General features: G+C 37.0%; 1 protein-coding gene across 1 annotated transcript; it reads left to right on the top strand.

Moving 5' to 3' along the window:
- Positions 1-10736: 10736 nt before the first annotated feature.
- LOC111150186 (olfactory receptor 1440-like) lies at positions 10737-11678 on the top strand. The gene has a single exon (XM_022507586.1). The coding sequence runs from the start codon at positions 10737-10739 to the stop codon at positions 11676-11678; it is 942 nt and encodes a 313-aa protein (XP_022363294.1).
- Positions 11679-12202: the final 524 nt, after the last annotated feature.

Below are 12202 nucleotides of genomic sequence, written 5' to 3' on the forward strand. Positions count from 1 at the left end.
AGACAGAAAGAGACAGAAAGAATCAACACATTAAAAAAAAAAAGCCAAACCCATCTTAGTAGTTAGGTATACACACTCAAGTGATGAAAGTATAAAAAAAAAAAAAATAAGACAGTGACTATCATTAAATCAGAATAGTAACTACCTTTAGGTGGGAAGGAGGGGCTCCACTGGGATGGAACATGTAGAAGACTTCTGAGGCAGGGAGCAAAATGTTCTCTTCTCACATGGGTGGTGGCTACAAAAGTGATCTCCATGTAAATCATTAAGACATATATCTTTACATGGCTTTCTGTATTTGATTGCTTTTAACAATAGGTTCAATTTTTAAAAACAAAAAGCAAGTATAGTATGATATTGTATTTGTAGAATTGTGGCAATTTTCTCAGCCCATTGGCTGAATTTGCAGGTGTTCAGAATGATCTGATAACTATCTAGTTGATTTCCAGGGACCAGACAAAATTAGGATCTTCTACTCCTCTGCTATCTTAACTCTCTCTCTATAATATATTATAGTTAAGGTTGTGATATCAGGAGTATCTGGATTTCACTTCTTTTGTTAAAAATAAAATATAGTACATTATATGTTAATTTTAAAAAATTAAATAAAATGGGGAAAAATAAAATATATAGAGAAGGTCTGATACAGTAAGAAAACCATTAACTAAATTAAAAATTTGAACAGTACATTATATAGCCTATTAAAACATAATTTATAAAGTTTTAAACACATACAAAAATAATGTCATGTCGTGGATGGAACTAGAGGGTATTTATTATGCTTAGCGAAATAAGTCAATTGGAGAAAGACACCTATCATATGATCTCCCTGATATGAGGAAGTGGAGATGCAATGTCGGTGGTTTGGAGGGTAGGAAAAGAAAAAAATGAAAGAAGATGGGATCGGGAGGGAGACACCATAAAAGACTCAATCTCAAAAAACAGACTGAGGGTTGCTGGGGGGAGGGGGGACGGGAGAGGGTGGTGGGGATATGGACATTGGGGAGGGTATGTGCTATGATGAGTGCTGTGAAATGTGTAAACCTGGCGATTCACAGACCTGTACCCCTGGGGATAAAAATACATTATATGTTTATTTAAAAATTTAAAAATTAAAAAAAATAAAAATAAAAATAATGTCATGTAACAAAAGCTGAATATCAGGGAATTGTGTATATAACATGTACTTTTTTTGGTAAAAATATAAACAAAAATGGGGAAATTACAACAATGAAGATTGCTGACATTTATTGAGCACTCCCAAGCACTGTACAGATTTACTTCATTTAGGTTCACCACAACCCTTTCAGCTAGTTGTTCTTTTATCACCTCCATTCTGCTGATTAGCACAGTGAGATTAAGTAAAAGGGTCAAGGTCATACAGTTTGTAAGAAAGTCAGAATTCAACCCAAGCAGGTCTGTCCAGAGCCTCAGCACATTATCACCAAAACCACAATGAATGATTGTTTTGATAAAGGCTTCATATATTGGGTGAGCATACGATCTGGTTTGCCTGGAACAATCCTGATTTATACCTATTGTCCTGACATGATTATCAATAATTCTTTTTTCATGACCAAAGTTGTTCAGTTTGGATAATAAATGATATGATCTCCCTGCATTAAGAGCCCCTTGTAGAGCTCCTGATTCTGAAAGTCTAGAAAGAAAAATTAGAATTTGATTCACTTAGGTCATGAGGGGCACATGATGGCGCGGAGAAATGGCCTCAGCTGGGAACATTTCTCTATGTGTTTTCTCCATCCCTCACTCTGGAGACTAATTAGATGCCAACAATGCCTTCTGTTAATTACCTCCTCTCTTGCCACACTAGACCCTAAGGAGACCTTTAAGAAAATCTTGAGTTGGAAGCACCTCTCTTGAAGCAATGGTTAGTAGGACCTAGGGGAAGTAAACATACCCGTCCTGAAATGCTCATCTTGTGATGTTTGTGTCCTTCAAATCCCTAGAGAACTCTGTGCACATCTGGGCATATAGGGTGCAGTCAAGAAGACAGCACAGGTCCAGGCACAGGTCCAGGACAAGGCAGCCATGATAGCAGTGCCTCTTGGATTTCACCAAAATATACCTGTCAGAACATCTACAATACCTGGGTGGGTAAAATCAGAATGGGAAAATTTGGCTTGCTTTCTTCTTTATTTAAAAAAGATTTTACTTATTTATTTGAGAGATAAAACATGAGTGGGGGAGGTGCAGAGGGAGCAGTATGCCCGATGTGGGGCTTGATCCCAGGACCCTGGGACCATGACCTGAGCTCATGCAGATGCTTAACCAGCTGAGCCACCCAGGCACCCTTGGCTTGCTTTCTTCGTGCAACCCTGGTTTCCTATGCATTCAATTCAGAGACCTCATGCATCCAGGTTCAATGACTATTTTTACTTTTTTTTAAATTTTCTCATGATAACTATACTCCCTCTTCCCTATCACCGTGAGAGTATTTGAATGTTAACAGAATCCAAGGTATTTTAACTGAAAGAAAAACATCTCCCATGGAATTTCGGTCATTGACAAATGGGTAGAATGAGGGGTGGAGGGTATGGAGGTTTTCTGATAGCTCAAGGAGCCCCAGATTTTCATTACCATATAATTCCACTTTTTCCCTGTAAAAATTTTTTGGAAAACACCTTTAGGATATAATCATTATTACTATAAAACCCATTTTCAAGAGCTTACTGTGACCAGTACTCTACTACATACTTTACATACCATACTTAAATAGGTTTTCACAAAAACCTAATGAGGTGATGGTCATTCCTCCCTTACAGATGAAGAAATGGAGGCAAATAGTGGTGATGTGATTTGCTAACTATCATAAAGTTGGTAAATGGTGGAGCCAAGTATACTCTGCTTCTCAGTAATTAATTTAGTTTCCCATTTATATTCATTAGGAATAGTTGAAACTGTTGCTTAGCCTGAAATGCAGTAGCCAGAGGGAGTTGATACAATTTTATTCCAAAGCAATTCGATGGCATTATTTTGCATAAATATACAATTTATATAGATTTTGGAAATATTAAAAAATTGTCCTTGACTGCCATCTTTCCAGACCCATCTTTAAAGTGGATATTAAAATAAAAAATTTAAAAAATAAAGTGGATATTAATCATTGTAATAGTTGATGCAAGAGGTCACTTACTTCAGCTACAGTTGATACTAGACCAATGTGATCTTTTGACCCTACCTACTCTTATTTGTTTAAACTTTAAGAATCATCTTGAAGCTTTAAGCAACTTATAAACTTGATTAAATAGTTCAATGTTAATAACTAGGAAAATAAAGATGAAAGACACAGAAACTTTTAATATAATGTTCCTTAGCATTGGTCTGGTTCCCTAGCATGTCCTAACTTTTAAGTGGTTTGGTCTTTAAATTTCTAAATATGAACTTCTTTCCTTCTTCTTTCCACTTTTTCCTTCCTTCTTTTCTTCCTTCATTCCCTAATTGCAAGGAGCGCATAAAGAGAAACAACTTTGCTAACTTAAGAAGTTTAAGAAGTTTACACCGGGCAGTAATTTTTTTTTTTTTAAGATTTTATTTATTTATTTGACAGAGAGATCACAAGCAGGCAGAGAGGCAGGCAGAGAGAGAGGAGGAAGCAGGCTCCCCTAGAGAGCAGAGAGCCCGATGCGGGGCTCGATCCCAGGACTCTGAGATCATGACCTGAGCTGAAGGCAGTGGCTTAACCCACTGAGCCACCCAGGCGCCCCCGGGCAGTAATTTCTAACCTGTTACTGTGAACATTACAAATCACAGTGACACAATTTATCACTATACTAAATCAATCTCCTTTAAGGCAATACCCTCAGATTACAAGGGAAAGTTATCATCTCAGGATTTCTGGATCCCCTAACCCCTGAGGCTGGTTCACCCGAAGTTGTAAGGATACACAGAGATGCCCACAGAGACACTGGATATTTTCCCCATTTTAGCTCCAGGTATTGTCTTAGAGAAACTCAAACTCTCCTTCTCCTTCAACGATAGAAGATTGGTTTTTTAAATTTAAATTCAAGTAGCTAATATATCATACATCATTATTTTCAGATGTACATTTCAATAATTCATCAATTGCTTATAACACCCAGGGTTCATCACAACATGCACCCTCCTTAATGCCCAGTTATCCCATACACCCATCCCCTTTCCCTCCAGCAGAGAGGGAGACAAACCATAAGAGACTATTTTGTTTTTGTTTTTTTATAAATAACAGGAATATAATTTCTCCCCAAAATGGTATGATAATATTTCAGTGAGTAAAAGAACCTCTTAAATTTCTCCTTTGGTCCCATGATTGTGATCATTTTCCAATATTAAAGAAAATCCATCATGGTTCTACCTTGTTGGAAGATTTATGCACTGATAGAAATAAATAGTAATATCAATTGGAGGCATTATTTTAATCTCAAGGTCTGAAAAATGCTGAAGCATTCTTTTAACAAACATGTGTCCCTCCTCTATAGTATGTGAGCCATTGGAGGTGTTTACAAAAAACGTAGGTGCTGGGGCGCCTGGGTGGCTCAGTGGGTTAAAGCCTCTTCCTTTGGCTCAGGTCATGATCCTAGGGTCCTGGGATCAAGCCCCGCACCAGGCTCTCTGCTCAGCGGGGAGCCTGCTTCCTCCTCTCTCTCTGCCTGTCTCTCTACCTACTTGTGATCTCTATCTGTCAAATGAATAAATAAAAACAAACAAACAACAACAAAAAAAAAACGTAGGTGCTGAGTGTGATTTTGCTTTCCTAAGATACAACTGCTTTCAACCATTCTACTGGCTTTCAGAACAGCTGCCCATGCTCTAGCAACAAACTGTCACTTAATTCATCTAATCTTTAGAAAAGTGGTTTTCAAAGTATACTATTGGGACCAGCCGTGTGAGCATCACCTGAAAACTCGTTCCAATAGCAAACTCTCAGATTCCATTCCTGACCTACTATCTAGGAAATTCTTGGAGGTAGGGCCCAGTCATCTGTGCATTAGCAGACGCTCAGGGCAATTTTTATACCTGTTGAAAGGAGACTGATGTTGAAATTACCTGTGGGGCTTAGCAAATACTGATGCCTGGTTCCCAGCGCCAGCAATGCTGATTTAAGATCTGAGGTGCAGCCTGATCCATGAGGGTTTGAAAAGTTCACCAGATGATTCTAATGTACAGCCATGGTTGAGAAACTCTGCTTTAGAGGGATAATTTTCAGGTTGGATGGGTGAGCTGCAGAAAGATCAGAGGGATAGCTGTGCAGGTGGTTCCCTCCCCTGCCTTTGTATTACAAAGGCTAGGAAAGCAAAACATAGAAGAACCCAGCTTGATGAATCTGGGTAACTTGTCCGGGTGCAAGACAATGGGCAAAAGGCAGGGGGCTCCTGTCTCTAATTTGTCTGTGTTCCATTTTCTCCCTCTTCCCCAGATTGTAGAAATCATTATTTCATTTGAGACTTCTCATGTATTACTTAGTGACACTCTGGGCATAGAGTTTAGTAAGTTGTAGAAATAAGATGTGGACTTTTAAAAAATTCTTTTTTATTGTGTTTTTTCTACAGTCTTATTTACTGACTGTATCTATACAAGGGTAAGATTTTAAGTAAAATGGTATTTATGATCACAGTATTTTCTCCATATACCATTTTTGTTGTTTTGTTGTTGCACTTTTTGGCTCAAGTGCATCTTCTGGTAGACATTTATGAGACAAGCTAATTATATGGTGACCTCTGAGTTCTTTTATTTGTTATTTATTTGTTTTATTTAAATTCAAGTTAGTTAACACATAATGTATTATGAATTTTGGGATAGAATTTAGTGATTCATCAGTTACATATAACACCAAGTGCTCATTATACCAAGTGCCCTCTTTAATGCCAGTCTCCCAACTACCCCATCCCACCACCCAAGTCCCCTCCAGCAACCCTGTTCATTCTCTATAGATAAGAGTCTATTATGGTTTGTCTCCCTCTCTGTTTTTATCCTATTTTATTTTTCATTCCATTCCCTTATGTTTATCTGTTTTGTTTCTTAAATGCCATGTATGAGTGAAATCATATGATATTTGTCTTTCTCTGACAGACTTATTTCACTTAGTATAATACACCCTAGCTCCATCCACATCATTCCAAATGGCAAGATTTCATTCTGATGGCTGAGTAATATTCTTGTGTGTGTGTGTGTGTGTGTGTGTGTGTGTGTGTGTGTGTATCACATCTTCTTTATCCATTCATCTGTCCGTGGACATCTGGGCTCTTTCCATAGTTTTGGTATTGTGCATTGCTGCTACAAACATTAGGGTGTGTGTGCCTCTTCAAATCACTATGTATGATTTGTGTAAATACATAGTAATGTATAGCTGGATCATAGGGTAGTTCTATTTTTATCTTTTTGAGGAACCTCCATACTGTTTTCCACAGTGGTTGCACCAGTTTGCATCCCATCAATAATGTAAGAGAGTTCCTCTCCCTGCATCCTCCCCAACATCTGTTGTTTCCTGAGTTGCTAATTTTAGCCATTCTGACCAGCGTGAGGTGATACCTCATTGTTGTTTTGATTTGTATTTCCTGATGATGAGTGATGCTGAACATTTTTTCATGGGTCTGTTAGCCATTTCTATGTCTTCTTTGGAGAAATGTCTGTTTCATAACTTCTGCCTATTTCTTGACTGGGTTTTTGTTTGGGGGGTATTATTTTATTTTATTTTTTAAAAAGATCTATTTATTTATTTTAGAGAGAAGGGGAAGTGTAGTGGAGAAGGAAAGGGAGAGGGAAAGAATATCAAGCAGACTCTATGCTGAGCATGGAGCCCAAGGTGGGGCTCAATCCCACAACCTATGAGATCATGACCTGAGCAAAAACCAAGAGTCAGACACTCAACCAACTGAGACACGCAGGAGGTCCTTTATTTTATCTACTTTCCAAAAAGCTGTTCTTTCTGTCTTTGTGTTTTCAGAGTATATTGTTATCCCCCCTTTTTTTTTGCTGCCTCAAACCTGAACTTAATCTCTATGACAGTGATTTCTTTCATTAACTTGATTTTGAACATCATTTTTTATATGTTGGTTTTGCTAAACGCTCATTCATTGCAATGAGATATTTATACAGTCTTTTTTTACTTTTTACATAGACATTCAGATCATGTGGGAATAATGATTAATTCTCATATTGCTATTTAGTTTCTTTTTGGATTTTCTACAAAAGCAACCAGAGCCCATGGAGATAATAAAAATATAATTTCTATCTTATCCTCAAAGCTGAAATTCTCATAGCTGTTGCTGGCAGTGAAAATGGCACATTCAGGTGAACTGTATGGTATATGAATTATAGCTCAATAAAACTTTTTAAAAAATTACATACTGGGAAAGCAATTTGACAATTTCTTTTAAAGTTAAACACTTACCATATAATCCAGCAAGTCAGCTGCAAAGTAGTTACCCCAAAATGAAAGCATTTGTCTACACCATTATTTGCACATAAAAATTCATAAAAGATTTACTTATAATAGCTAGAATTTAGAAGCAATTCAAATATCCACCAGCAGGTGAATGGATGAACACATTGTTGTATATATATGTATGATAAAATATTATTCAGACACTAAAAGGAACAAATTATTGATGAACACAACTATATGAATATTCAAAAATACTATATTAAATGAAAGAAACTGGACATAAAAGAGTATATACAATTATTTTCCATTTATTTCGAAAATCTAGTGAAGGTCCCCTAACATAGAGTGACAGAAAACAGATTGGTGGTTGCCTAAGGGGGTAGGAGAGAGGACTTATTTTAAAAAGGCATAAGAGAATATTTTGGAAGGAAGAAAATGTCCTACATCTTGATTATGGTGGTGTGCTAATGGGTGAGCAAATTTGTCAACTGCATAAAATTGATATATTTTATTGTATGTGAATTATACCTCACTAAAGTTGACTTTTTAAAATTTCATTGTTTTTCTGCCCTTGTTTCACTAGCTAGAGTCTTTGAGGCAAAGATTAATAAAATATGTGATGGTGAGCTTTATGTCCTTGTTTTGAACTCTTTGATAATTCTTTCATTATTTTACCATTACAATATAATTTGCTGAGGTTGGTTGTAAGATATCCTCAGCAAGGTTAAAATAGTTCCCTTATTTGCTAATATTTTTAAATCATGAATGAATTTTTTAGTTAAATCTATTAGGATGATTATATTGTTTTCTTCTTTAATCTCTTAATGTGGTGAATTACAATAAGTGATTTTCTAATATTAAGGCAACCATGCCTTTCTGAAATAAACACAACTTGTTCATGCTTTATTATTTTTATATGCTGTTGGATTCAGTTTGTCAACACTTTGTTCAAGATGTTTCTAATCTGTGTACACAAGTCAATATGGCTATACTGTTTCATTTTTATTCCATTCTTGTCACGTTTGGGTACAAAGTTATGATAGTCCCACAAAAATGAATTGGAAATTGGTGTAAATTTCTATACTTTAGAAAGTTTTGTGTATAATTGGAATTACTGTTTTCCTTTATTATTATTTTCAATTTTATTTGTTTATTTGACAGAGAAAGAATGAGCACAAGTTGGGGGAGCTGCAAGCAGAAGGAGAGGGAGAAGCAGCCTCCCTGCTGAGCAAGGAGCCCAATTTGGGCTTGATCCCAGGTTTCTGGGATCATGACCTGAGCCGAAGGCAGATGCTTAACTGACTGAACCACCCAGGGACCCCGTGTTTTCCTTTATTCCTGGTACAACTTGCTGATTAAACCATTTGGGCCTGGGGTTTTCTTCATGGAAAGATTTTCAGTATTGATTCAAATTTTTAGTGTTTATAGAATATTCAGATTTCTGATTCCTTTTTGAGTCACTTTTGGCAAGTTACATTTTCCTAGAAATTTATACATTTTAAGTTTTAAAATTTATTGACATGAAATTATTTAGCATATCCATTGTAACAATTTCAGGAGCTAATTATATCTCCCTTTCCATTGCTAAATTTTTTTTTGCTATTAAAAATATTTTATTTATTTATTTTTTTAAAAATTAACATATAATGTATTATTAGCCCCAGGGGTACAGGTCTGTGAATCGCCAGGTTTACACACTTCACAGCACTCACCATAGCACATACCCTCCCCAATGTCCATAACCCCACCACCCTCTCCCTACCCCCCTTCCCCCAGCAACTTTCAGTTTGTTTTATGAGATTAGGACTCTCTTATGGTTTGTCTCCCTCCCGATCCCATCTTGTCTCATTTATTCTTTTCCTACCCCCCAAAACCCCCACGTTGCATCTCCTCTTCCTCATATCAGGGAGATCATATGATAGTTGTCTTTCTCGGATTGACTTATTTCGCTAAGCATAATATCCTCTAGTTCCATCTATGTCATCACAAATGGCAAGATTTCATTTCTTTTGATGGCTGCATAGTATTCCATTGTATATATATACCTCCTTTTTTCTCCTTTTTTTGATTTCAAGTTTTTATTTAAATTCTAGTTAGTTAACATATATGGTAAAATTGGTTTAAGGTGTATAATTTAATGATTCATCACTTACTTATAACTCCCAGTGCTCATCACAGCATGTGCCTTCCTTAATACCCACCACCCAGTTAGCCCATCCCCTGCCCACCTCCTCTCCATCAACCAGCAGTTTGTTCTCTATTGTTAAGTGTCTCTTATGGTTTGCTTCCCTCTTTTTTCTTTTTTCCTTTCCCCTATGTTCATCTGTTCTATTTCTTAAATTCCACATATGAGTGAAATCCTATATATACCCATTATATCTCAATTAAAAAATCCACAAGATTTAGTGAATAGTATTTTTCATTATATTTAAGTTACAAATGTTTTCTAATTTCTATTCTAATGTACTTTTGACTTCTGAATAGTTTAGAAATATGTGGTAGTTTCCAAATATGATGGTTCTTCAATTACCAATTTATTACTGATTTCTAACTTAATCCCACTGTAGTCTGAGAATGTTATATGCATGACCAATCCTTTATTTTTTTAATTTAATTTTATTTTTTCAGTGTTCCAAGATTCATTGTTTATGTACCACACTTAGTGCTCCATGCAATACATGCCCTCCTTAACACCCACCACCAGGCTGACCTTTTAAAAGTTTTTCACAAACCAAAGTAGTGCTTCAAAACTATATTCCATAGATATTAGCTAATGATACAACTTCACTCAATACTTACTATTTGCACAAGTGACACTGTACATAACTGAACTAATTTCACTTCGACTGAACCATATGAGGTAGGTTCTATTATCTTTGTCTTGTCAATTAAGTAAACTAGGTAGAAAGATAATAGACAACATATTCAGAGTCCTAAAGCTCCCAGATAACAGAACCACATTCCAAAGATAACTATGTGACATCTAAGGCCATGCTTTTAGTCACTAAGCTATACATAGGAGTTATAATCCCTTTAATCATATCCTGAAACTTCTAAAGTATCTTTAAGAAGAGCTTTCCAAATGTTATTATACTTTCTTTTGTCCTTGTAAGAGCCTGGTGATTTAACAGTGAAAAGCATAATTATCTTCTTTTACATGTGGGCATATTGATGCACGGGACCATTGTAACTATTTAGGGGCAACATTAAATAGAGTTATATCTTCTAAAATGGCTCAATATTTCTCTTGGTTTTGTTTTTAGTGTGAGTAGAAGGTGATAATAGAAATTGGGATAACAGCTGACTTAAAGATTTATTCTCTTCTTTGTCTACAGATCCTAGAATTACTAATGCAATGGCTGGGGGAAGGAACAGTACAGCAGTTATGACATTCATTCTCTTGGGATTCTCTGAATTTCCAAAGCTCACCATTGTCCTTTTTTCAGTGTTCCTAGGGACCTACCTCATGACAGTGTGCTGGAACCTGGGCCTCATCACGCTCATCAGGGTGGACTCCCATCTGCACACACCTATGTACTTTTTCCTCAGTAACCTGTCCTTGCTAGACATCTGCTATGTTTCCACTATAGCACCCAAGATGCTCTCGGATTTCTTCAAGAAGCAGAAATCCGTCTCCTTTGTGGGGTGCACTATGCAGTACTTCTTCTCTAGCCTGGGTCTGACTGAGTGCTGTCTCCTGGCAGCCATGGCTTATGACCGATACGCTGCCATTTGTAATCCTCTGCTCTACACCGCCATCATGTCGCCCACCCTCTGTGTCCAGATGGTGGCAGGATCTTGTGTAACTGGATTCTTTGGCTCATTTATCCAACGGTTTGCCTTACTTCAGCTCCATTTCTGTGGGCCAAATGTCATCAATCATTTCTTCTGTGACCTTCCCCAACTGCTAAACCTATCGTGCTCTGATACCTTTTTCTTTCAAATCATGACTTCTGTGCTCACAGTAATCTTCGGACTCACATCTGTCTCAGTTATCATGATATCATATGGTTATATTGTTGCCACCATTCTGAAGATCACATCAGCTGAAGGCAGGTCCAAGGCCTTCAACACCTGTGCTTCTCACCTGACAGCAGTGACTCTATTCTTTGGCTCAGGTATCTTTGTTTATTTGTATCCTAACTCTGGTGATTCCCTGAGTCAAAACAAGTTGGCATCAGTTTTATACACTGTTATAATCCCCATGCTAAATCCATTGATCTACAGTTTGAGGAACAAGGAAATCAAAGATGCCCTAAACAGATGGAAGAAGAGAATCTTTTTCTGTTGTTACTAATTATGAAATTTATTTCAGACATCCAATCAGGAAAAGTGGTAACTAAATGTTGACCCACAACTCTCCTAATTGTGGGATGAATTATAGTTGCTTTACTCTCCCAATATAAAACCATGACTGACACAAGGACAGGAAAATGCATGAGAAGTAACTGGAACCTCAGCATCTCCATCCTTCATCAGCTCTGAACTAATACATGAATAGGCCAAACAATCCACAACGATTTTTGTAGTTAGTTGTGGTGGTGTGACTCTTCACCTTCAATATTCCAGCCCTACCTAATGCGTACTACCTCAAGGATCAGAAATGCCAGTACTGGTCAAGGCTGCTGGGAGACCAGTACATGTCTTTATAGCATCTCATTTTTTTTTAAGATTTTATTTATTTATTTATTTATTTATTTATTTATTTATTTGACAGAGAGAGAGATCACAAGTAAGCAGAGAGGAGGAAGGCAGAGAGAGTGGGGGGAAGCAGGCCCCTGCTGAGCAGAGAGTCCAATGCAGGTCTCGGTCCCAGGACCC

The sequence above is a fragment of the Enhydra lutris genome, unplaced genomic scaffold (genome assembly GCF_002288905.1).
Source record: "Enhydra lutris kenyoni isolate GAN:26980312 unplaced genomic scaffold, ASM228890v2 scaffoldscaffold22, whole genome shotgun sequence".
In the NCBI taxonomy this organism is placed as follows: domain Eukaryota; kingdom Metazoa; phylum Chordata; class Mammalia; order Carnivora; family Mustelidae; genus Enhydra; species Enhydra lutris.

What these genes read in the sequence shown, in the direction of transcription:
- LOC111150186 (XM_022507586.1), top strand. Translation starts at nt 10,737, where the DNA reads ATGGCTGGGGGAAGGAACAGTACAGCAGTTATGACATTCATTCTCTTG.